Source organism: Neofelis nebulosa, chromosome 16 (genome assembly GCF_028018385.1).
Source record: "Neofelis nebulosa isolate mNeoNeb1 chromosome 16, mNeoNeb1.pri, whole genome shotgun sequence".
NCBI lineage: Eukaryota > Metazoa > Chordata > Mammalia > Carnivora > Felidae > Neofelis > Neofelis nebulosa.
In genome coordinates this window covers 4,710,052-4,731,383 of record NC_080797.1, presented here as the reverse complement: position 1 = coordinate 4,731,383, position 21,332 = coordinate 4,710,052, and the positions used below count along the sequence as shown (strand labels likewise).

General features: G+C 43.1%; 1 protein-coding gene and 1 long non-coding RNA gene across 2 annotated transcripts in view; one reads left to right on the top strand and one right to left on the bottom strand.

Annotated features, from left to right (window-relative positions):
• Window positions 1-8,712, top strand: part of MYH8 (myosin heavy chain 8) — a 29,355-nt gene extending 20,643 nt beyond the window's left edge. The window contains exons 28-39 of the mRNA XM_058705689.1: window positions 396-514; window positions 642-838; window positions 1,937-2,120; window positions 2,205-2,370; window positions 2,468-2,592; window positions 3,912-4,220; window positions 4,941-5,144; window positions 6,204-6,329; window positions 6,417-6,587; window positions 6,770-6,874; window positions 7,444-7,539; window positions 8,432-8,712. Of these exons, the coding sequence (XP_058561672.1) occupies window positions 396-514; window positions 642-838; window positions 1,937-2,120; window positions 2,205-2,370; window positions 2,468-2,592; window positions 3,912-4,220; window positions 4,941-5,144; window positions 6,204-6,329; window positions 6,417-6,587; window positions 6,770-6,874; window positions 7,444-7,539; window positions 8,432-8,581 (1,952 nt within the window). The 3' untranslated portion in view covers window positions 8,582-8,712. The remainder of the gene's footprint in view (window positions 1-395; window positions 515-641; window positions 839-1,936; window positions 2,121-2,204; window positions 2,371-2,467; window positions 2,593-3,911; window positions 4,221-4,940; window positions 5,145-6,203; window positions 6,330-6,416; window positions 6,588-6,769; window positions 6,875-7,443; window positions 7,540-8,431) is intronic.
• LOC131498415 (uncharacterized) overlaps window positions 1-17,456 on the bottom strand; it is a 79,616-nt gene extending 62,160 nt beyond the window's left edge. Inside the window, exon 1 of the long non-coding RNA XR_009255421.1 lies at window positions 17,376-17,456. This is a non-coding gene — a long non-coding RNA (uncharacterized LOC131498415). The remainder of the gene's footprint in view (window positions 1-17,375) is intronic.
• Between the last annotated feature and the right edge of the window lie 3,876 nt (window positions 17,457-21,332).

Sequence of the window (21,332 nt, the reverse complement as noted above, 5' to 3'; positions counted from 1 at the left end):
GGATTCTTTCTCTCCCTCTCTCTCTCTCTGGCCCTCCCCTGCTAGCACTCTCTCTCTCTCTCAAAATAAATAAACATTAAAAAAAATTTTTTTAAGTGATTCCAGGGGTTCTGAATAAACAGCATTACTCTCTCCCATTTTAGAGGGGAATAAACGAACTGTTGGAATCTGCTGAGCAGGTCAGAAAGAATACAAAGGAAGAATGAGCAGAGTAGTTTGTTACACTCCTGTGGCATTTCTGCTGCTTAACTCCAGTTCTAACCAGTGCTATACTCATAGTTAGAAGCAGATAAAGTATATACTTGATACACATATATAAATATATACAGATACATAAGAAAGCTTGAGCTTATTTTTATGCCATTAACAAATTCATCTACTTCTCTTGTTCTTAGGTGAATATTCCCGACAATTAGATGAGAAAGAGGCTTTGGTCTCTCAGCTTTCAAGGAACAAACAAGCATCTACACAACAGATTGAGGAGCTGAAACATCAGCTGGAGGAAGAAACAAAAGTGAGTTTTACCAAAGGTCTTCTCAGCTAAGCAAATCTAAACACGTCAAGTTAGGTTCTCCTCTGGGTATGTGAACTATGTAGCACTGAATAAACGATTTTAAGTCACTGAAATGGTACTTCCACAGGCCAAGAACGCGCTGGCCCACGCCCTGCAGTCCTCCCGCCACGACTGTGACCTGCTGCGGGAACAGTACGAGGAGGAGCAGGAGTCCAAGGCCGAGCTGCAGAGGGCGCTGTCCAAGGCCAACAGCGAGGTGGCCCAGTGGAGGACCAAATACGAGACGGACGCCATCCAGCGCACAGAGGAGCTGGAGGAGGCCAAGTATGTGCTGTGAACGCTGGGGGAAGAAAACGACATGGTTTCCTAGCTGCACAACTCAACAACTCCCAGCAACACTATGATGATGTTGATGATGATAACATGAGGGTAACAGCAGATGTGAAATTTACTGACTGCACACTATGTGTCAAGTACTATACATATGTCAGCTCATTTAGTATCCATGGCAACATCATGTTTTATCCCTATTTTACAGACAAGGAAACTGAGGCTACGAGAGGTGAACCAACTAACCCAAGAGCACACAATTAATAAATGGTACAGCTAGGATTAGAACCAGATATTCTGATTCCAGAGCCCACCTTTTTAAGTATTGTAATAAGAAGACATAGCTGGAGGCCACCAAATTGTACATAATGTCCACAGTTAGTCTAAATAAAATAAAGCTTTAGTCTGTGTACAGACCAAAGGGGACCTTCAAATAGATCTTCTTGGACTTCAGGGCTAAAGGCTTTTCTGTACCTTAAGTATGTAGAGCTGGCAACACTATGGGGAATGAAGCAAGAATGTAGGCAATTCAGAAGGAAAAATTAAACCTGCCTTTGCTTAAACAGCATGAATTATTCTGATTTATCCACCAATTTCTTTCTCTGGTGAGAATTCCAAATATGTATTAGAAGAAACTAGCTATTTTTCTCTGGGGATAAAGTACATAAAATGAAACGGAAAGGCTGAGAAAGCAAATGAATATGCTCAGTACATTTCTGCCCGGTAAAACACCTAGTTAGCCTGAAATCCTTTTTGGAAAGAGATGAGATATATAAATCAATCAACAAAATTGTCCTGGATAATCATTTTCTGCAACCATACTCAATCAGAAGTCCTTAAAGTCTTGAATCACTTACACAGTAAGACCCATATAATAGAGTGCTAACAGCAGCCTCTAAGAACTGAATTCCGTTGTTCACCATTTTGGACCTTTTCATACAGCAACAATCTAGAAAGCAGTTCTGGCTGCCACAGTTCGGATGACCATACGTAATGCACCATTACAGAAGCAGGACTGAGAAGGGGACCAAGGAAGTGATCTCCTGCTCCTGTTCTTGACCGCTCTCCTTAATTGCTTGGCTAACTTTTCAGGAAGAAGCTGGCCCAACGTCTGCAGGACGCCGAGGAGCACGTAGAAGCGGTGAACGCCAAATGTGCCTCCCTGGAGAAGACGAAGCAGCGGCTCCAGAACGAAGTGGAGGACCTCATGCTCGACGTGGAGAGAACAAACGCGGCCTGCGCGGCCCTGGACAAGAAGCAGAGGAACTTCGACAAGGTGGCCCAGCCTGCTGAAACTTCATCAGAGTTTTACTTGGCCTCCCTGTCTCGTTGCAGAGGCTGACAATTTGCTGCTTTTCAGGTCCTGGCAGAGTGGAAACAGAAGTATGAGGAGACTCAGGCTGAACTTGAGGCCTCCCAGAAGGAGTCCCGCTCTCTCGGCACTGAGCTGTTCAAGGTCAAGAATGCCTACGAGGAATCCCTGGATCACCTGGAAACCCTGAGGCGAGAGAACAAGAACTTGCAGCGTGAGTGCTCTTGAACTTCTGTACTTCCGACAGCCGTGGTAAGACCCTTCCATGCCACACCAGTCTGACCACCTCTCCCTGGTCTATTCACCCACAGAGGAGATTTCTGACCTCACGGAGCAGATTGCTGAGGGAGGGAAGCAAATCCATGAACTGGAGAAGATAAAGAAGCAAGTGGAACAAGAGAAATGCGATATTCAGGCTGCCTTAGAGGAAGCAGAGGTACATATTATGATGTTTGGGGGGGGTTGGGAAATCAAAGACATGGGTGAATACACCCAAAGCAGGCAGTGGATCCATTATTATGCACACAATCTTTATGAAGGACAATTTGGTGATAGTTAGCAAAAGCTTAAAAATGTAATACTATGGGGGCGCCTAGGTGGCTCAGCTGGTTGAGCGTCCGACTTTGGCTTAGGTCATGACCTTGCGGTTTGTGAGTTCGAGCCCCGCGTCAGGCTCTGTGCTGACAGTTCAGAGCCTGGAGCCTGCTTCAGATTCTGTGTCTCCCTGTCTCTCTGCCCCTTCCCCATTCATGCTCTGTCTCTCTCTGTCTCTCAAAAATGAATAAACGTTAAAAAAAAATGTTTTTTAATGTAATACTATGACCCATCAATTCTATATCTGAGACTCTATCTCAATAAAATTATCTTAAAAACACAAAAATGTGCAATCCAAGAACAAAGACGAAGCAACCAAGGAACATCCATATGATGTAATTCTATGCAACCCTAAACATAATTAACATGGGGAAATATTTATGGTAGACAATTTTTAAAGCAACACACATCTGAATATACACTATAATGTCATCATGCAGAAATATATAGAAGTAGGAAAAAAGACTAGAAAAAAATGTACCACAATAAGATGGTTATGTCTGGGTGGTGGGCACAATAGGAGGTTTTTCTTTGTTTTATATATTGCCCCATTTTCTGCAGTGAACATGTACTTTGCAATCAGAAAAACATATGTTTTAAAACTGAGAATTTCTACAAGAATTCATATAGCACACATAAACATTTTAATGTTTAATGTTTATGACTGAGAGGCGCCTGGGTGGCTCTGTCAGCTGAGCATCCGAGTCTGGATTTCGGCTCAGGTCATGATCCCAGAGTCATGTGATCGAATCCTATGTCAAGCTCCATGCTGAGCATGGAGCCTGCTTAAGATTCTCTCTCTCCCTCAGCCCCTCTCCCCCACATGCTCTCTCTCTCTCTCTCTCTCTCTCTGAATAAGATAACACATGGAGAGTTTATGTTTATTCCATGAGTTTAATCATATAGGTTTTGTTATTACTCCTATGAATATTATGTATATACCACTTTACACTTTACAAAGCACCTTTATTACAGAGCTACCCTATATAATCTATGGCTGAATAAACAAAAAAAAATGATGTACTTAGCAGTCTCCTGGAACTGCTGTATTATACTTTGTAAACTCAGGCAACTGACATTAATAAGAGTTTGGCTCACAAGGAAATATACTCCAAATATTCAAGTTACTTTCCATTATTAATTGATCACTGTTTTGTTAAGGCATCTCTTGAACATGAAGAGGGAAAGATCCTACGCATTCAGTTGGAGTTGAACCAAGTCAAGTCTGAAGTCGACAGGAAAATCACTGAAAAGGATGAGGAGATCGATCAACTAAAGAGAAACCACATCAGAGTTGTGGAGTCGATGCAGAGCACCTTGGATGCTGAGATCAGGAGCAGAAACGATGCTCTGAGAGTCAAGAAGAAGATGGAGGGAGACCTCAATGAAATGGAAATCCAGCTGAACCACGCCAACCGCCAGGCTGCAGAGGCCCTGAGGAACTACAGGAACACCCAGGCCATCCTGAAGGTAAATGGGTCCACATTAACAGCTAAGTCAGGGAAGTTATCTGTCTTCCATTCGGCAAAACATCTTTGTGCTAAACAATCCAGTTTTTTCTTTTAACAATTTATGTAGCTCACAGTATGCTGGTAAAACCAAATATAAATTAAATATTATATGTACATATACAGAGAATATATTTTTACAGGAACATTATGTAAAAGAACAAACAGAAGCCCAGAGATAAGCTTTGATATGAGAGAAAATGCAAGACTTTGGTACCAATAAGCCTGAGGTTGAAGCTTTTTGTTACTTACTGGCTGCCTGACTTTAGGCAAATTATTTAACCTCTCAGAACGTCTGCTGCTTCTTCTACAATATAAGAATGAAAATACTCATATCTCATAGAGTTCCTCTGAGAATCAAATGAGATAACAGATGTCAAGTACTGGGTAGAACATATGGAAAATGCTCTGTAAATGATAGACATTAGTTACTCGCACATGAAAAAATAACCAGTCAATGGCATAAATAGAATGAGAATCTGTCTCCTGATAATTCTCTCTCACCTAAGCCGGTGACATCACCATTTGCACGCTCAAATGACAGAACTGTCATCTCCTGCTCCTGGCACCAGTAAGTTCTTCCAATTCATCTCCTGGAATGTTCATGTCCTCTTCAGAGTGTCTAAGGTTTTCTTTTTCTTTTTGTTTTGTTGTGTTTTTTTTGTTTTGTTCTACTTAACAGGACACCCAGCTGCACCTGGACGACGCGCTCCGGGGCCAGGAGGACCTGAAGGAGCAGCTGGCCATGGTGGAGCGCAGGGCCAACCTGCTGCAGGCTGAGATCGAGGAGCTGCGGGCGACCCTGGAGCAGACGGAGAGGAGCAGGAAAATCGCAGAACAGGAGCTCCTGGACGCCAGTGAGCGCGTCCAGCTCCTCCACACCCAGGTAAGGCCTGCAGAGCAAACAGATGCTGGTGTATTGTTAGGTGATGGATAAGAATTAAAGTATGGAAACACTCCATTACTGTAAATATGTGTATATGTATATTAAAAAAAAAAAAAAAAAGGGATGCAGGATGTGCTCTAAAATGTTAACTGCAAGTTATCTTGGAATGAAGGGACTGTAGGTGACTTTTTGGTGTGTGTTCCTGTCTTCTTTTTTTAGGTTTTCTACCAAAAAAGGGAGAGAGTTTTTATAAAAGCAAAATTGACTCTTTAGACTATTTTGAAAACCGTGATGCAGAATAAACTTGAATAAAGATATCTGCTAACTCCCAAATCCAAAAATGTTCTATGTAGTGTTTCTCATCAGGAGTACTTCTAAACTTAACATTATTGTGTTTACTGGCCTTGTGTCTTGCAAGACATTGCTGACTTGCCTGGACATCAAATGCAGTATCACCTTGTAGTGATTTTGACAAGCAAAATTGTCAAAATTGACAAGCAGGCCAAGAAGGCCATCACTGATGTAAGCAGAGGGCAACACAGTGGTGCTCAAGCAAAATTATCTACCCCCAAATGTTCCCATATGCCTGTTGAGGCAGTACTGATTCCCTCCAAGAACCACTGGGTTAAAATTTTAATATTTTCATAAAACTAATTGAGTATTCCCCCAGGGAGCAAACCATGAAAGTTAACAGAGATCCTAACTGAAAAGCTCCCAATGCCAGGCACTCACAAAAAGAATCTATTATTTTCTAATATTTCCAACCTTTTAAGGATAGAATACTAGTAATGTCTGTTCGAAATATAATTGAAAGATAATTATAGGAATTCTTAAATCTCAAAAGTCCTTATGCATAAATTAGAAAGCTACTGGGACAGTAGTGGGGGAGGGGAGTGTTCCAACCTTTCAAATGATTAATACTTTCCACTGAACAAATATTTAAAGTTTAGTAAACTGTTGCCATCAGGTCCCCTGCACAAGCCAACAAGGAAAACATATGTAAAATCCCATGATGGCAAACAGCAAGTCTTGGAAACTTCCACTGACTATTTTTAACAGAACACCAGCCTGATCAACACCAAGAAGAAGCTGGAGACAGACATCTCCCAGATCCAGGGAGAGATGGAAGACATTGTCCAGGAAGCCCGCAACGCAGAAGAGAAGGCCAAGAAGGCCATCACGGATGTGAGCAGAGGGCAACACGGTGGTGCTCGAACTCGAACCCTGATGCGCCAGCCCAGCTCTCAACCGGTTTTGTTTCACTGCTAACAGGCGGCCATGATGGCCGAGGAGCTGAAGAAGGAACAGGACACCAGCGCCCACCTGGAGCGGATGAAGAAGAACCTGGAGCAGACGGTGAAGGACCTTCAGCACCGTCTGGACGAGGCTGAGCAGCTGGCCCTGAAGGGCGGGAAGAAGCAGATCCAGAAACTGGAGGCCAGGGTGGGTCTCTCACTCTCTCTGAATATGCGAAGGGGAAAGGGCCCTCCATCTACCCTTTCTCCCTACATAGTGATACCCATCTTTGTCCTCACCCTGAGGACATCCATCCAGTATCTTCAGCAGGTCCTGAGCTAATTAATATCCTTCAAGATTGGCTGCATTCATATCTTTCTTGGTTGTAGGTACGTGAACTTGAAGGAGAGGTTGAAAATGAGCAGAAACGTAATGCAGAGGCTGTTAAAGGCTTGCGGAAACACGAGAGAAGAGTAAAGGAACTTACCTACCAGGTAAGGGGAATAACTTTCTAGAATATCCAGACTTCCTGCTCAAAGGAAAACTGACAACTGGCAACTATTAAAGTGGTATTCACAAATAGATACACATTAACCTGATACATAAATTAAGGGGTAAATGCTACAACTGCTTATCACAGACCCTTTCCTAAGCCAGGAAAATCATGGAGGCCTTTAGAAAATGGCATACAAGAGAAAAGAACACAGGTTTTAAAGCCAGATAAACTGGGTATTCACCCTAATTTGGCCTCACTTAATTTTTTAACTTGGGTAGGTTACTTAACACTCTAAACTTTAGTTTCATTACCTATAAAACAGAGTAACAGCATCTACTCTCCAGAGTAGGGAGGTAAAGATTAAAGAACATGTGACTAATTCCCTAATACAGTGCCTGCACAGAGTGGACACTTAACAAGAATGGCTACTGTTAACAGTATGGAAGCCTCAACATGGACCAAGTTTACCCCAGGCCCACCTGCCATCATACCAAAGTGATTTACTTTACCACCTGTAGTAGGCTCATTTCATTGTGCTGAGTGCAGATTGTTTTTTCAAACTCCCAGACCGAAGAAGACCGCAAGAATGTTCTCAGGCTGCAGGACCTGGTAGATAAACTACAGGCAAAGGTGAAATCGTACAAGAGACAAGCTGAGGAGGCTGTGAGTATCCTTAAGCCCTTGAGGGAAGAAGAAAACTTATTCTGAGGTAGAAAATGAATAAGACTTCAAAAGAAAAGGTTTTTATCATTAAGCAATTTGTAAGGGTTGGGGGAGGGGGAAGAAAGTTCCAAATAACCCACCTTACTTGATAGCTGCAAAAAATATACCATCACAACTCTGTTCCATGATAAATACTCCTCTTCCTCTAGAAATGCACAAAACTAAGTGTTCTCAAGAGCCAAACATAAATCTTGTACCCCAACCGACTTGTTCATGCACTACCACTATCATCAGGGCCCACCTCTCCACTGCACCGTGACAAATAAAGGCAAGCGGGAAGACCCTCCAGCTTCACTTTTCCTGGTTGTTCCCCATTCTTCTAGACACAGTGCAGTAGGTAGGAAGCGGGCAGGAAGTTAGGAGGGGGAGGAAGGAAGGAAGAGGCTCAAATGGTAATAAGCAAAACCAATAGATGCATGCTTCTTCCCAGACCCACTTTTTCCCTTTCTCTGTATACCAGAGTCAAAATGAATGGCCAAATTTGTTAAGTGAGGTTGTCCCAAAGTTAAAATTTGACCTTGCATTTACTTACTACACCGTCAGGGTACGTGGCTCTCCTCCTCCCTTCTACCCAACTCATGCATCACAAACAGACTTCACATACACCTGGGTTTGCCATACCAAGGTTGTCCCTTCCACTTCAAACTTCTTTCATTCTTTAGAGTGAAAAGAAAAATGTAATTGAAGTTACAAGTTCTGTCCAGATTTTAAGTCAGACGTGGCAAACAGACCATAAGAAGGAAATATCTGGGTTGAGTAGATAATCTGGTTTGGTGACAAGTGCAATGAGGACCACAAAGTCTCATTCTCACAAGTTTCTCTTTCTTCTCAGGAGGAACAATCCAATGTCAACCTCTCCAAATTCCGCAAGCTCCAGCACGAGCTGGAGGAGGCCGAGGAACGCGCTGACATTGCCGAGTCCCAGGTCAACAAGCTGCGGGCAAAGAGCCGGGAGGTCCACACGAAAATCAGTGCGGAGTGAACACAGCTGCCTGATCCTGCCAAGGGGCTGAAGAAATGCACAAAATGTGCTATTCTGGGCCACTTGGCTATGATGTTTATTTTTCTTTTAATATTGAGTAAATAAAAACTCTAGTAAACTTATAAATTAAACCATACTGTCATTATTTTTCATTTGCAAAATTATTTACTCTCAAATACAGTTCTCACCTAGCTATTTTTTTAATATGATATATGGCTTTGCAGAGCATTCAATTTTTTATACCTCCATCAGCACTCACCTGCACCCCACCCCCACAAGTATCTTTTGCGGGACTTGGTTTTATTAAGACTCTCTAGATTGTTACAAACTACTAAGGAAAATACTCCCCAGGGCTGCCTCTACAGACAGGATCCATTCACTGATCTACTGCACAAGTAGTTACTGAGCATCTATTCTGTGCCAGGCACTGTTCTTTCCTGTGTAGGTACAACAGTGAGCAAAGAGAGTTCCTGCCCTCTGGGAACTTACATTCTACGAGGATAAAAAGGCAACCAACAAATAAGAAGGCATGTAACATGTCAGACAATAAGTACTAGTGGGAAATAAAGAAGTAGAGGGAGGCACTACTTTGTAGAGAATAGGCTTCTCTACAAAATTAGACACCGGAGGGGCTCCTGGGTGGCTTAGTTGGTTAAACCTCCGACTTTGGCTCAGGTCATGATCTCAGAGTTCGTGAGTTCGAGCCCTGCATTGGGCTCTGTGCTGACAGTGAGGAGCCTGCTTGGGATTCTCTGTCTCCCTCTCTCTGTCCCTTGTGCATGCTGCTCTCTCTCTCTCTCCTCTCTCTCTCTGTCAAAATAAATAAACTTTAAAAAAAAAAGACATTTGGGAAGAGACCTGCAGGAACCAAGGTAGTAAGCCAAGCTAAGTATGTGAGGTCAGAGTATTTCCAGGCAGAGGGAAAAACAGAAAAGGCACAGGCCCTGTGGCAGGGGCAGGTTAGCATGTCACAGGGGCTGGAGGAAAATGAGCAAAATAAAGAGTTATGACATAAGAGAGGAACCAGGGGCCAGATCATGTAGGGCCTGAGGGCCTGAGAACTTGTGTCTTTATTCAGAGTGAGATGTCAAAGCTTTGGAGGATTTAAGTAGAGAAGACATATTAACAGACATTTTTAAGAAATAACTCTGGCTGCTGCATTGAGAAATAGACTGAAGAATGCAAAGGCAGAAGCTGGGAGACTAGTGAGGGGCCTACAGTAAAATAAAAGATAACAAATGACCATGGCTTAGACTGGAGAAACAGCATTGGGAAAATATTAGGGTGGGGGATTCTGGATGTATTACGAAGGTGATGCACAAGGATTTTCTGACCAACTGGATGAGTGAGTCAGAGAGAAAGCGAGGAAGAAAAAAAAACTAAGAAGAGAAAACAGGGACAAAGGATACAAGAAAAAAGTGGTGCAGTGTAAACAGTAGGAGTCTGGTCGTCAGAAAGAGGGAAGGCAGCAGAGCAAAACTGGTGATCAGGACCATGATCTATTTTATGTCCTCCTGTCCCTCCTGCAGCATCTACTTGCCCCCAGCTCCCAACCCTGTCATCTTCAAACCTTTACAGCATAAACTGTACAGCCTATGATCTCAAATATGTCTCAAATTACTAAAAAAGTTTAAAATTAAAAAAAAATCCAAATAAATTTTCTTCAAGAAAATTTTGGATCAAGGAGAAACCCAACACTACAATCACAAAAACTTCCAGAAGTAAACATAACAGTAAAGCTTTGTGACCCTGGCTTAGGCAAACAATTCTTAGTTACAACACCAAAAGTACAAGCCATGAAAAAAAAAGTGTACTTCATCAAAATGTAGTTTTTGCTCTTTGAAAACATGTTTTAAAGAGAATGAAGGGGTGTCTGCGTAGTTCAGTCGGTTAAGTGTCCAACTTCGGCTCAGGTCATGATCTCACGGTCTGTGAGTTCGAGCCCCGCGTCGGGCTCTGTGCTGACAGCTTGGAGCCTGGTGCCTGCTTCGGGTTCTGTGTCTCCCCCTCTCTCTGCCCCTCCCCTGCTCGTACTCTGTCTCTGTCTCTCTCTCTCTCAAAAAATAAAATAAAATAACAAAATAAAAATAAAATCATAAATAAAGAGAAAAAAAAGATAAGCCACAGACTGGAAAGTATTTGCAAATTATATCTCTGATAAATGACTTGTATCCAGAAGTTTAAAAAAGTCTAAAAATTCAATAAAAAGAAAACAGATCACCCAATTTCTAAAGAGGCAATAGATTTAATAAACATTCTATTAATATTTACCTGTCAGAATGACAGGCAAGAAACAAGGGCTGGAGAGAATGTGGAAAAAAGGGAACCCTCGTGCACTGGTAGTGGGAATGTAAATTGGTGCAGCCACCATGGAAACAATATGGAGGTTCCTCAAAATTTTTTAAATAGAACTATACCATATGATCCAGCAATTCCACTTCTGGGTTTTTACCGAAAAAAAAAAAAAAAAATGAAAGCACTAAAGTTATAAGACATATGCATCCCCTATGTTCAGTACACCATTATTTACAATAGCCAAAACATGGAAGCAACCTAAGTGTCCTCTCGTAGATGAATAAAAAAGATGTGATACACACACACACACAAATATGTATATATGTATATATACGTGTGTGGATATATATATTATATACAATGGACCATTACTCAGGCACAAAAAAGAATGAAATCTTGCCATCTACAACATGGATAGACCTACAAGGTCATTATGCTAAGTTAAATTAGTGAGACAGAGGAAGACAAATACCAAATGATTTCATTTATTTGTGGAATCCAAAAAAACAAAATAAATGAACAAACAAAACAGAAACAGACTCCTAAATACAGAAAACAAACGGTGGCTGCAAAGGGGAAGGGAGGAGAGGGGAGATGGGTGAAACAGCTGAAGGGGATTAGGGGTACAAACTTGCAGTTATTAAGTTAAACACACAAGGATGTAAAGTATGGCACAGGGAATAAAGTCAATAATATTGTAATAACTTTGTATGGTTACAGATGGTGACTATACTTACCATCATGAGCATTTAGTAACATATATAAATGTTGGAACAGTATGTTGTACACCTGAAGCTAATATAATACTATATACCAACTATACGTCAATTAACAAATAAATAAATTTATTTCATCAAAGATGATATACAGATGACAAAAAGGCACATGAAAAAAAATTTAAACACACTGAGTCATTGGGTAAATAACAATGAAAACATAATGAGATACCACTACACACCTATTACAATGGCTAAAAGTTCAAGTGTTAGCCAAGAACTGGACCTTTCACATCCATTAGTGATAATGTTAAATGACAATCACTTCAGAAAATAGTTTGGCCCTAAGAAGAGAGCCCAAATGTCCATCAACTGATGAACGGATAAAGAAGATGTGGTATATGGTTCATGAGTTCGAGCCCTGTGTCAGGCTCTCTGCTGTCAATGAGGAGCCCTCTTCGGATCCTGTGTCTCCCCACCCTTCTCTGTCCTCCCCTACCCATATGATTTCACCCATATGTGGAATTTAATAAACAAAACAGATGAACATATGGGGAGGGGGAGGAGGAGAGAAGAGAGGGAAACAAACCACAGAGACCTTTAATGTCACAGAAAAAAACTGAGGGTTGATGGAGGGAGGTGGATGAGGGGTGGGTGGCTGAATGGGGGATGGGCATTAAGGAGGGCACTTGTTAGGATGAGCACTGGGTACTATATGTAAGTGATAAATCACTAAATTCTACTCCTAAAACCAAGACTGCTACATGTTAACTAACCTAAATTTAATTAAAAAAAAAAATAGTTTGGCAACGGTGCCTGGGTGGCTCAGTCAGTTGAACATCGACTCTTGATTTTGGCTCACATCATGATACCCACGTCACAGAATCAAGCCCTGAGTTGGGCTCCGCACTGAGAGTGGACCCTCCTTAGGGTTCTCTCTCTCTCTCTCTCTCTCTCTCTCTCTCTCTCTTTCTGTCTCTCTCTCTCTCTCCCACTCTGCCCCTCTCCCCTACTTGCACTCTCTCCCTCTTAAAAAATAAATAAAAATTAAAAAAAAATAGTTTGGCAGCTTCTTCAAAAGTTTAGAAATAATCCATTTGTTCTACTCATTCCAAACCTAGTTATTTACCCAAAAGAAATATCCATAATATATTTGTAATAACCCCAAAATGGAAACAACCCAAAAGTCCATGAACAAGTGAATGGAGAAATGAACTGGGGTAAATCCATACAATGGAACGTTACTCAGCAATGAAAAGAAATAAATTGTTAACATACGAAAAAGTGGATGATTCTTCAACTAATTATGCTTAGTAAAGAAGACAACCCCCCAAAAAATTATAAACTCTATTATTCCATTTATATAAAATTCTAGAAAATAAAAATTAATCTGTAGTTATTGAAAGCTGACCAGTGGTCACCAGGGGGAATTACAAAGGAGCAGAAGTAAACTTTTCAGGATGACAGACATGTTCATTGTCTTGACTCAGATGATGGCATCAGAGCATAGGCACATGTCAATACACTCTAAATATGTGCTGTATGTAATATGTCATTATACCTCCATAAAGCTGTTTATAATTTTTCACTGAGGGACATACTACAATTACAGTGCTTTGGTAAGATAATTAGAATACTGTATGTCAAACTTTAAAGCCACAGTTAGAATTTTTGATAGCAAATGTATTAAATCTGTTTATCACTTTGGGGAGAATTAACATACTCTGTTGATTCTTCCAATTCATGAAGTTAGTATATCTCTCCATTTATCTAGATCCATGATTTCTTTCATCAGTGGTTTTGTAGTTTTGGGCATATAGAGTTCTATACATGTTTTGTTAGATTCACACCTAAATTTTTCTTTTCCTTAATTTTTCTCTTCTTTTTAAAAAAATTTTTTAATCTTTATTTATTTTTGAGAGAGAGAGAGAGAGAGAACAGGGGAGGGGCAGAGAGAGAGGGGGAGACACAAAATCCAAAGCAGACTCCAGGCTCTGAGCGGTCGGCACAGAGCCCAACACAGGGTTCAAACCCATGAAACTGTGAGATCATGACCTGAGTGAAGTCAGATGCTTAACTAACTGAGCCACCCAGGAGGCCCTCCTTTCTTTTTACTTTTAAGCAATTGTAAATGGTATTATATTTTTAATTTTGATATCCATATGTTCGTTACTAGCACATAGCATATAGAAATACAACTGATTTTTGTATGAAACCCTACTGAGCTCACTTAGTAGTCTGGAAGTTTTTTATAAATTCCTTGCAATTTTCTATATAGACAAACATGTCATCTGGGAAAACAACCCTTTTAAAGTGAATCTAAATTAAAATGAAGTCCAAAACTGCATAGTAAATTCTGGGGAAAGAATCTGATTGGGATTTTGCCGTAAAAATAAAACCAAACTTGGGGCACCTGGGTGGCTCAGTTGGTTAAGTGTCTGACTTCAGCTCAGGTCATGAGCTCAGGGTTTGTGAGTTTGAGCCCCGCATCCAGCTTTGTGCTGACACCTCAGAGCCTGGAGCCTGCTTCAGATTCTGTGTCTCCCTCTCTGACCTTCCCCCTACTTGTGTGCACTCCCTCCCTCTCTCTTTCTCTCTCAAAAATAAATAAAAATTTAAAAAATAAAATAAAACAAAAATTACTGAAATAAGTTTATTTTCTATTATATTTCACAAGGTTTAGCTTGTAATTGCAACTCTCTGCTAATTCTTAGAATAAAGAAGGAATCAACAAAGGAGTTGGGAGAAAAGGGAAAGTTCCCAGTCTTACACACTATGTATGGCATCCATTAGGTTGAAGTTTTGCAATGCAATCATAAAGAATGTCTCATTTTTTGCAAACAATGTGTAATGGCTTCATTATTTTTAAGGGCCTTCCTAATCCTTTGATTCTGAACTCAGTTCTCGTGAAACACTGGATCAGCTTCACTATTTTCAGTTCTTCACTTGTTAACTAGTTCACTGCTGCTGCATCCATACTTTCCAAAATTCAAGCAGATTTCTAATACTACTTCGATCAATTTCATTAAATTCTACAATTTTGGCAAGATCTGTCATCTTTTTTTGCAATCAGGTTGTTGCCTTAATTATTGCATATTTACAACATTTGATGATCAGCACAATCATTAAGGAATACTTTTTGTTTTCCTACAAAATATCATTGCTATGGAGACTGCAATACCAGGGACTCCACTATTGCAAACCTTAAAACATCTATAGCCTTTGACCACAAAGTCTATTTTCTAAATTTCATAATTAAAGATATGCATAAAAACATTTATGTGTACATACGCTTACTAGGATATTTCAAGGCACAAAAAATTAGAGCACCTAAATTGTCAATAGAAAACTGGGTAAGTTATGGTACGTTCACAGGATGGAATGCTAAGTAATCATGATGGGGGGGGTGGGGGCGCCTGGGTGGCTCAGTCAAATAAGTGTTCAACTCTTGATTTCTGCTCAGGTCATGATCTCATGTTCCTGAGTCCAAGCCCTGCATCTGGCTCTGCACTGATAGCAAGGAGCCTGCTTGGGATTCTCTCTCTGCCCGTCCCCTGCTCACGGGTGCTCTCCTTCTCTCAAAATAAATAAATTAACTTTTTAAAAAAATCATGATGTGGAAGAAGAGTTAGCACCATGAGAAGTTTTTCATCATCTCTTAAATTTTAAAGGCAGGACACAGAATCATGCTTTCAGGATCATATCCCAGTTGTGCATGTGCTTAAAAATATTGTGTATGCGGCATGCCTGGGTGGATAAGCCTCAGACTCACGATCTCAGCTCAGGTCTTGACCTCAGGGTGGTGAGTTCAAGCTCCACATTGGGCCCCTGCACTGGGCAGAAACCTACTTAAAAAAAAAAAAAAAAAAAAATTGTAGATGTTTACAAACACGGGGGGAAAGTGCAAAAGGATTTAGCCCAAATTTTAGATAAACCAGCCCTATGCTAAAATTTTAATTTTTTTTGGATGCGAATTCATTTTTGAGAGAGAGAGAAAGACAGAGACAGAGCATGAGTGGGGGAGGGGGAGAGAGAGAGAGACAGAGAGGGAAACACGGAATCCGAAGCAGCCTCCAGGCTCTGAGCCGTCAGCACAGAGCCCGACACGGGGGCTCGAACCCACCGACTGTGAGATCGTGACCTGAGCCGAAGTCGGACGCTTAACCGACTGAGCCACCCAGGCGCCCCCAGAATTTTAGGAGTGATTTAAAATTCCCCTTCCGGGGGCGCCTGGGTGGCTCGGTCGGTTGAGCGCCGACTTCGGCTCAGGTCACGATCTCGCGGTCCGTGAGTTCGAGCCCTGCGTCGGGCTCTGGGCTGACCGCTCAGAGCCTGGAGCCTGTTTCCGATTCTGTGTCTCCCTCTCTCTCTGCCCCTCCCCCGTTCATGCTCTGTCTCTCTCTGTCTCAAAAATAAATAAACGTTAAAAAAAAAAAAATTTAGGGCGCCTGGGTGGCGCAGTCGGTTAAGCGTCCGACTTCAGCCAGGTCACGATCTCGCAGTCTGTGAGTTCGAGCCCCGTGTCAGGCTCTGGGCTGACGGCTCAGAGCCTGGAGCTTGCTTCCGATTCTGTGTCTCCCTCTCTCTCTGCCCCTCCCCCGTTCATGCTCTGTCTCTCTCTGTCCCAAAATAAATAAAAAATGTTGAAAAAAAAAAAATTTTTTTTTTTTAAATTTTTAAAGAAAAAATAAAATTCCCCTTCCGTGTTTGATTATATTTGTCAGTCTTTCTAGAATGCAAACGCTACTTTTGGAATTTTTTTTTTTTTAAAGGCTCACATTTTTTAAATAAGTGAGTAAATAACACCTGCTCCTTAAGGAGATTTCCGACCCACTTCTCAGCCAAGACGAGGCTACAACGGACAACAGCAAGGTGAAGAGGACGGGGTCATGTGACGGAGGAGACCGTTAGCACAGCTGCTCAGAGCTGCTCCCTGTCACACAAGCTGTCGGGCCGGATTAACATTCCGGGGCTGACACCGCAGCTGTCAGGGAGCAAACGGTAAACTCGGCCTCCCGGCCGTGGCAGAGGTCCGGGCACATGTCACACATACCAGTGTCCCCGGCCACCTTCACGGCGGACCTCATGGGTCACATTTTTTCCTAAGTGGGAAGCCGAGGACTCGGCTGTGGGCAGATGGAAAGAACCTTTGCTTAAGGGATGGGATTTACCAGCCTGATTCCTCCCTCCTGCCCCCGAGGGCCACCAAGAGGCCGCTTCCGGAGCCCACGAGGGAAAACAGAGCCCGTGCGGTGTCCAAGGAGAAAAAACAGTCCCCGTGGGGACAGCGCCCAACGCAGGGCTCCTCTCGGCCCACGGCGGCCTGACCTTCACGGGTTCACCCAGAAACCGGGGTTCACGGCTCGCTCCGGGGAAACGGAGCTACTGGAGTCAGAGGTTCAAAGGACAAGGGCTCACAGCTTGACACACCCGCGTGACGAGCGTGGGCGGGAAAGGTGGTGCCTTTTGGGCAACACAGTCCTCCTCCTCGGGATACGGGAAAACAATGCCGCTGAATCCCACGGCGCGCAACGCAAACCGGAGGGGGCATGACGTGCATGACAGGTATATTCGACTGAACCCCGCGCCCTGTGCAATGTGCGGGACTCAAGAATTTTCCAGAAGGTTCTAACGGCCCCGCCTTCAAGTTCGCGCCCCAAGCCCAGTTTCATCCCCGCGCCACCACCCGGCCTCGTGCGGTTATTCTCTGTCATCGCCAGCGCGAATAGGTCCTGAGGACGCGCGAGGCGCTCTTCCCTCACAAACCCCACACGCGCACTCACCAGCAACGCCGCGCCCTCGCCTCAGCCAGGTCCGAACAATGGCGGCGGGCCACTTCCGGCCTTTTCTTCCCTCCACCCGACTCCTCCCATGATGCCCTGGGGCGCACCGGAAGTGGCCCCTCCCCTCTCTGGGAAATTCAAACTGTTTAGCTCCAGGAGTTTCACGGCGCGTCCCCCGAAGCCCACGCAGGGCAGGTGAGTTTTCCCGCATTTTCAGAGCTGTGACCCACTTCTCCCTCTCCAAACCCCAACTGGAGTATAAACGGAGAACCAGCTTTTTATCGTCAATGGCCGGAACAGTATCTTCAGGAGCCAAATTCTTTCCGTTGGACTGAATGAGGCAGAGCTGCTGCTAGGGCCCATACTCAGCATGCAATAAAAAAGAACAAAGCTGCCATTATAATAACAGCTGACATTTGAAACCCGAAGCCCTTACCTTAGTTTGCAAGGCTCCAAACCATTTGGCCCCTGGCCACCTGTGCCACTTCATTCCCTGCTACTATTTCCCTGGCTCCCTTGGCCCCTGCCCTACTGGCCTTTTTTCCCTTCCTGTGCAGGCACACTCACCTCCCAGGGCCTTCTTATGGCTTGCTCCTTCACTTCGTGTCTATTCAAAGATCACCTCTTCAGAGAAACTTTCCCTGATTTATCAGTTTAGACACCACACAACCGCTATTTCCTGATCCTGCTTTGCCTTTCCTTCGGAGCATTTATCGCTAATTGACATCAGGTGTTTGTTTATTGTCTGTCCCTAGACAACAATGCATATACACTGGAATAGAATTTCCAGGAAGGCAGAGACTTTGTCTATTTAAAAAAATTTTTTTTAATGTTTATTTATTTTTGAGAGACACAGAGAGAGAGAGAGAGAGAGAGCACGAGCTAGAGAGGGACAGAGAAAGAGGGAGACACAATCCCAGGCAGGCTCTAGGCTTTGAGCTGTCGGCACAGAGCCTGATGCAGGGCTGGAACTCACAAACTGTGAGATCGTGACCTGAGCTGAAGTTGGACACTTAACCGACTGAGCCATGCAAGCATCCCGAGACTTTGCCTATTTTGTTCTCCAGCACTTAAAATCCAGCGCATAGTAGGTGCTCAATGAATGTTTGTTGAATAAACGATTGAATGAGTGTATGCTATGTTGCTGGTTCTGTGCATGACAGCCTCAAAATTAGCAATTCCAGGTATGAATTCCGTCACCATCTTGGCATGGTGGGAGATCGCAAGCTGGTTCTAGGTAGCCCCATCTCAGCCAGGTTCGAGGGCGTTGCCATCATACCCTCCCCCCCAACAGCCTTTCAGGTAGGGTGATGAACTTATCTGGATTTACCCAGGACTGTACTGACCTTAAAACTGAAAGTCTCAGGAACTTCTTCAATCCCACACAAACTAGGAGAGTTGGTCATGCTGCTTTCCAGTATCCAGGCTCCATCTTGCATGTTTTGTCTTACTGTTGTGTGTATGAGTGTGTGTTTGGAGGGGTGCTATTGACTTAAGAGTGTTCTTCGCCATCTGAACAGGAAATTGGCTAAATGCATCCGGTAGGATGGGAGGACTGGATGGACAATGGTCAGGGTGTGGTCATCTGGTGAGCTTCACCAAACAGCAACATAAGAGACAGGAAATAACAAGAAAGATGGCATTGTCCTGGCTTCCAGAGCCCCCTGGCACTGACAGAGAAAGCTCTAGAGAAAGCTCCTGGTTTCTAAATCTCAGGCTGTCCTGCTGACATGGCCCTGCCTACTCTTCCCTTTCCCAAACTATGGAATCACTTCCAAATAATACCCTGCCGTGCATTCATTAACGTAATCATCATAAGAACCCCATGAGTTAGGTTTTGTTATTATCCCCATTTTACAGATAAAGAAACAAGCTCAGAAAAGTTAAATAACTTGCCCCAAATTCAGTTTAAATTATGAAATCAGGATCTGAACCTCCGCATTGTGACTCTCAAGGTCCATCCTTTTTTTTTTTTTTTTTTTTTTTTTTTTTAAAGTTTATTTTTATTTTTGAGACAGAGAGAGACACAGCATGAACGGGGGAGGGGCCGAGAGAGAGGGAGACACAGAATCAGAAGCAGGCTCCAGGCTCTGAGCCGTCAGCCCAGAGCCCGACGCGGGGCTCGAACTCGCGGACCGCGAGATCGTGACCTGAGCTGAAGTCGGACGCTTAACCGACTGAGCCACCCAGGCGCCCCTCAAGGTCCATTCTTAATTACTACATTGCATGCAGATCTTAGCAACATAAATATACATTTTGGCTATGTCTGGCAAAGAATACACGTATTTTAGAATACATCATTTAAGATCCCAACAGTAGTAATTAAAAAAAATTTTTTTAATGTGCATTTACTTTTGACACAGAGAGAGACAGAGACAGAGACCGAGCACAAGCAGGGAGTGGGGGGCAGAGAGAGACAGAGACACAGAATCCGAAGCAGGCTCCAAGCTCTGAGCTATCAGCACAGAGCCTGATGTGGGGCTCAAACTCACGAACCATGAGATCATGATCTGAGCCAAAGTCGGACACTCAACTGACTGAGCCACCCAGGCGCCCCCCAACAGTAGTAATTAAAAGTAATCGGTCATACTGTTCCTAGTTCTAATGGGGCTTTAAGCAACCAAAGTAACCAAAACAAAACTAACAGACAAAAATGACACGCAAATGACAGGAGACCCTACTGCTGGCAGGGTATCAGTCCGGATTATGAGGCCAAGCAGGGAAGTCTCCAGTTTACAGAGCAGACCTTGCCAGTAGGATTTCTTCTTTGAACACAGTGTTCCCAGACCATCCACACAATCTCTCCCATGTTGTTTCAGAGAGGGTTGCCTGGTTTGTGTGTAATTCTGAGAAGCGTGTATAATTCTGAGAGCATTAGTGTCTAACAGGATCTTGCAAAGCCAAAAGCAGCTGCCTTGAGCAAAAACACAAACCAGACTTGGAGTCAAAGATGCTTGTTCTCGTGCCCCTCTGCCACTTACTAGCTGTATGACTAGCCGCTCAACCTTGCCAGGCCTCAGTTTTCCCACGTGTAAAGCTGATCGATCTACCTCCTCATTGAGATTTAAGGAGAATCTATTTAAACGATTCTTTTGATAATCCCTTATCAACTGTGCTTTGCAAAATTCCTATGTATGAATGCCAGCAGTGAAGAAGGGTATACGTTGCATTTGAACAAGTTCTGAATTCGGTCTCTTGGGTTTGAAAGTAGAACAGGAAGGGAGTTTGTTTCCACCTGTAGCATTAATTAGGTAATTTGTCTGGAACCTCAATTTCTGATTCTGTACGGTCAGAATTAGATTAGATAAAATTCCAGCGCCCCCCCCCCCCCAACTCTGGTTCTGGGATCTAATATTCTCACCCAAATCTTTAATTAGGCAATGCAAATATGAAATATGAATTAGTGTCACTCAGTGATGTACCTGTCCTATGACTTTCACCCAGAAATTTCTGTCCCTGGCTAGGGAACTTCCTGCTGCTTGCTGAAATTTCAACTGTTACATAAGCTCTTACATGGCTGTGAGGGGTAAGGTATGATCCCGCTACCAGCACAATTAATTGCCCTTTCTTCTCAAGTAGCCCTCTGAGGAATGACCTTGGTCACACTTATTTCCTAGTCCTCTCTATTTGGCCCTGCTACTGCCTCTCTCTTTCTTGCACCATCCAAATCTATGCTTCCTCTGAATGCATCTTGCATACTGATTGGTGGAGAGATTTGCTCCTAGGAAAATCAGGAAAACGTTTCCCTCCTCCTTGACACCTGCTCACTCCTTAATCCTTTGCCATCAAAGCTTCCACCCCCACCATCCTGCTGACATTAATGTCAAGATCACCTCCCTGACCAAAGCAATGCCCTTTTCAGTCTTCTTTTTCTCTGGCTTCTCTATAGTGGTCTCCATTAGACCCTCTCTCTTGAAAATATCACCGCCCTTGACTTGTTCTGACTCTAATAATAAA